This window comes from Cyprinodon variegatus, unplaced genomic scaffold (genome assembly GCF_000732505.1).
Source record: "Cyprinodon variegatus isolate N-32 unplaced genomic scaffold, C_variegatus-1.0 Scaffold376, whole genome shotgun sequence".
Taxonomy (NCBI): domain Eukaryota; kingdom Metazoa; phylum Chordata; class Actinopteri; order Cyprinodontiformes; family Cyprinodontidae; genus Cyprinodon; species Cyprinodon variegatus.
The window spans coordinates 102,061-107,171 of NW_015150829.1; the positions used below are offsets into that span (position 1 = coordinate 102,061).

Here is a 5,111-nt window from a genome sequence, read left to right on the forward strand (position 1 = left end):
TGTGTAGAGTGTTATTACGGTAGAAAGCCTGGCTAAAACCGTAGCTCACCAACAAAAAAAAGTGCACATGCGCAAAAAAAAACCAGCTAACCGTGGAAGAGCAAGTAAGATGGCTTTACGTAAACATATCACCAGAATGATTGACAATCAGGTGATAGATGATCCACTCGCAAAAAGAAAATCCTCAGCTATACCTTTAAACATAAAGTTAAAAAAAAAACTATTTTTTCCCTTATGCCTTAATAATGTCAAGGTTTCGTTTGACTGATGCAAACATTGGCAGGCTGAGTTTTATTGCTAATTTATCTGAAACACTCCAGGAGTTTGTAGCCATTTAGCTCATTATTAGAGCAACATACAAAACTCTAAATCTGGATAATGAAAAATTGTTTTGTTTTTTAAGTTTGGCTGAGACACACCTTTGGTATAAAAAAAAAAAAAGGTAAATTCAGCCTAGTTTTTTTTTTCTTTCTTTTTTTTTTTACTCCAGCCAGCCGTCCGACAAAGTAACAAATGCTATAAAAACAACACCTCCTTGGTGGGGATAGCCCCCAGCATAAAACTAAAAGCTAGCTGGTGTAGGTTCCAGATCTGCTCGGGGCTCCGCCCCTTCTTATGACCTCAATGTATGGCAACTCCACTCGGACGAACTGTATAGCACCCATTTCTTAAGGATCAAATGTCTTCTGAAGTCTTAACTTATTATTCCCTATATTTGCTATTATTTTACATTTCATTGGCGATCTAAAGTAGCCGAAAGTAGAAAACAATCAGTGTCAGTCTTGAAGGAAAGTTCTGCCTTCTAAGACAGACTGAGCTCTGCTATTTAACAAGGTGACAAAAAAGTCTCAGTTTATTTTTATTCTTTTTATGAAGATCTGAGGGCAGGAAGGACAAATGAAATATCTAAAAAAAGAGATTTTAGACAAATAAAAGAGTTATTCTACTTGTTGAAAACAAACGGTTGTTGTTGACACAAATTTAAAAGTAGTGTAGCTTAATATGGCTAACTGACCGAGCTAAAAGAGGCTAACCTGTTAGCTACTGAGCACAGCTAGCCACAGCACTAACCAGCTCTTTATATCATGGTCTATCAGTTACTTTGTTCACCAGAAACAGATTTTTTTCAGTTTTTGCTATCACGGTAACGCTACAGATGCTCTCAACACACAGATGCTGTGTAAAGTTAGTATCGTTGTCTGGGCAACCACAATGTTTTATATCATGTGGCAACGTTCAGCCAATCATGTAGCATAATGCCACTAGCATGCGCAGGATCCGAGCAGATCTGGTACCCACACCGGTTTCGCTTGCTGCCAAACTTATTAGGCAAGAAAAGATGGTTCAATATTAAAAACTCTCTAATGAATAAAACATTTTAAAATTTCCAAAAACTATTGAGACATATATTATTTTAAAGATCAGTCCAAGTAAATCATACTACCAATAAAACTGTTTTTAAAAAGGAAATTCTCACATATTTAAAAGGTTTTGTTTTTAGTGGGAGGACAAGTGACCAGAAGATTCACACGTCTGCTGCAGCTTATCAATTTTAACATCTGTTTTGAAAAGTATTTCCTTAAACCTTGATTTCTAACTCCAGTCTTGACGTTCCAGAGCCGTAAAATAACATTTCTGTCGATGTTTTGGCTGTGCTCTGTATCTGTGTTGTTGTGTTTTCACTGTATTTCCTGCCTTCATGCCACATCAGACTGCCTGATTGTGAGATGAGCCACGAAGGGAGCTTCAGGTACTTCATTTCTGTCCGTGGTGTGTTCATCCTGAAACAGTATGTCCACTAGATTCTGCTAGTTTACCCTCCTCTATAGACACTGACCCCCCCCCCTCCCAACACTATTTGCTCACAGTCATCATAGTGAATATAACCGCAGATATGAAGGGAAGAATCACTCATTGATCATTTTCCTTTAACATGCATCAAGGTAAAATCACCCAGAAATACACTCTCTGATCGTGATCATCCACAACATCCCTGCTAGTGCTTCCCAACTCAATCAGCTTATAAATCTTTCTTGAATATTTATTTGTCTGATTATTTCTGTTGCTGTTTAAAATCCCAGAGGCCCAAAAATATGAGACCTCGTTGTCTAAGAAGCCAGAAAACCTAATTATCCCAGACAGACAGAATGACTGCATCACTCACACGGCTCTCCTTTCCTGGGTGGGAAGGTTAATTTGATCATCAGCTGGCCGTCATCCCTGTCTGCTCTTTCACATCCGTCATGTCTTTTTAACATTGAGGCCCAAGCTGTTCTCCGTTGTCCCTACCCTGCTTTGTCTTGTTTTTTTTCTGCACGTTTTTAAAGACAGAGAATTGAGTTTAAGGTCAATTCTGACTAAAATGCTGGTTTTGACAGCTGGTCAGAGATTGAGGACTCTGAGGAGGACGTCGGGAGGTACATCTTCATCTGATCGTCTCCTGCTTCTTGTTGTGGAGGCTTTAGTGACCTGTTTGACTCGTTGTTCGCCTCTGCTGCTTTCCTTCCATCAGTTCTAACCCTCCTTATGTTTGTGCCTCTTAATGCTGGTTCCAAGTTGCTCATGAGCACATACGCATGTGGGACATTAGTTTCTATATTTGTGGTTATGCAGCAGAATTGTCCATGTTTCTTTTTTTTTGTGTTGAGGCATTTGTGGATCAAATGCATGATAAAAGAGAAAACATGCAGCTAAAGCAGAGTTACTGTCCTTGAGGGCTGTTTTCCTGCAACTTTTACATGTTTTTCCTTTTCAACACATCAGCATTGCTCTAAAGAAGAAACAAGTTTCAGCAAGGAATTATCAACGGATCATAATTTGTACCTAAAACTAATAAATTTGCAGTGATTTAATGAATTTAGCGTTAATCAGTACAGGGCTGACAGACCCTGCAGCAGCAGAGGGGTCTGCTCCGATGGGTTAGGAGGGAACGGCACCTGCAGCTGCCAGGTGAGACACACACACAGATCTTAGTTCTGCTATGTTTGCGAGGACTTTCTATTGACGTCCATTCATTTCTAACTCCACCCTGAGCCTACCCTTTACCAACACATACCTAACCCTCAACCCAAGCAGCTAAAGTTTCCATTAGTTGACTGGCCCCCATAAGAACCTGTAAGGCCTGAGAATGTCCTCATATTTCTGGGAAATTGATCATACAGGTTCCCACAAGGCCCCACCACTGACCCATGAGGAGCCAATCTGGTACCAGCAACCTTAAAGGAAACTAAAACTAATACGGGATTTAATTAATTTAGCGTTAATCAGTAAAAAAATTAAAAACAATCATTTTCGTTGCGATCACTGAGTCTGGGAGCAGCCATTTTTGCCCAAATATAGTAGCCCCTCCCTCCTGCCGTCTTCCAGCAGTGACGTCACGGTGCAGTAAGCCTAGCGCCATTCTCCCTGCTTTACAAGCAAAATCAATGGGAACTACTAGACACATCTGCAATCAACAACAATTACTGAAGATTTCCAGAGGACTTCACCATTGAAATTCACCAGAGCTATAGTGAAACTGACAATGCCCACGTGCATGGCAGCTGGATGCTGGAATAAAAGTGAAAAAAAAAAGTTATTTCACCTTTCTGATTCCTGATCCTCCACGGACGGGTTGGTCGTTGGATTGCCAACTTGAAGAGGGAGGATTTGCCATCAAACTTCTGGCCAGAGAAAAAACCCGTAATATGTAGCCAACATTTGGAAGAAGAATGTTTTCAAGATGACTTGGATAATAGCGCGTTGTGACAAACACCAGATACAGCACTGGGACTTGATCAACAGCCGATACCGCACCGTGACGTCACAAACCAGTAGGTGGCAGTAGTGTTCTTTGACAAACATGGATGCCTCCAGTAAAGAACATTCACATGAAAATTACTCTGAATTAAAAACACTGATCATTTATTGAACAGGATGGAATAATTTCATATTTAACGTACCTTCAGCAGTGTGTATTCTGAATGTGACCGGACTTTTCCTTTAACACATTTTAACAAGAAAACAATTCAAAGTGCTTTATTTAATGAAACATGAGGAAAGCAAACCACTTTAAAAAGTATCTTATGGTGGAATAAACAAGGAAGGTAAAGAGAACTTGTACTACAGACTGAAATTAATAGATTTCTAGTTAATAGTTTAAAATAGTGAAATGCAGCTTTGAACAATCAAGATAATTTTTATTTCTTAAAGGATTTTAAAGTCTATTCTCTGAGATACAATGAGCCAGAGGAATGACTTCAGAACTGAGCTGATTATTCTTCACTTTCTTAGTTCTAGTGAGGATGCAGGCAGCAGCATCCTGGATCAGCTGCAGCTGTCAGATCCAGTTTCTAGGCAGCATGTGAAGATACAATTCTACTAAAGATGAACGAGGCAGGAAGTAACTTTTCAACATTAGTCCTTTAATTCTGGAGACGTCCTTCAGGGGATAGAAGGCCCACTTTGTTCCTTTCTTTATGAGCATCTGAATGTTCATGTCTGATACCATCACTACATCCAGATTTAGGTGCGTGGAGATCTTGAATATGAGGGGCCCTAAATGGAGCCTTGGGGAACGCCTTGTGGGAGTTCTGTGGCTCTAATGGAAAGTTATTTACTGATGAAGAAAGAGAGGTTTTGGATCACAAAACATTAAAAAGTTGCAGGACAGCGACCATCGAGGACCAGAGTATGTCTGTTCACATTTATTCCTTTGCACTGGAATATGAACAGTCCCGTCCTTCCAGCAGGTTCTGCTGCTTTCCGAGTGTTTGACCTGGTCAGTCTGCTGCTGGTGTCCCATTAGAGTGCCGTCTGATCCCAGAGTGGTTTGTGTTTTTAATGCTGGGAGTCCTCGCTCTGCTGAACAAACCTTTCACCGATATCTGACATGTGAAGCTGTTTTTATGCTTCATGATCCTCCAGCAGTCAGGAAAGGTATGGCTGCTGTGGAAAACTATCATTAATGGCTACTGGAAATGCTTAGAAATCAGGATTATAGTTTTGGAATAAATATATTCAATCTGATCACTGCAAACTCACATTATAATGAACCTTGACCACTGTATTAGCTCATCCCTCAGGGAAAAATGGGTTTGAACTACGAACGTGCAGCCCTGTCAGAACACTGA

At 40.2% G+C, this 5,111-nt stretch overlaps 1 protein-coding gene across 1 annotated transcript in view; it reads left to right on the forward strand.

Annotated features, from left to right (window-relative positions):
• Positions 1-5,111, forward strand: part of LOC107092346 (ATP-binding cassette sub-family C member 9-like) — a 35,072-nt gene that overhangs the window by 16,646 nt on the left and 13,315 nt on the right. The window contains exons 6-7 of the mRNA XM_015386782.1: positions 1,712-1,750; positions 2,379-2,417. Coding sequence (XP_015242268.1) covers positions 1,712-1,750; positions 2,379-2,417 — 78 coding nt within the window. The remainder of the gene's footprint in view (positions 1-1,711; positions 1,751-2,378; positions 2,418-5,111) is intronic.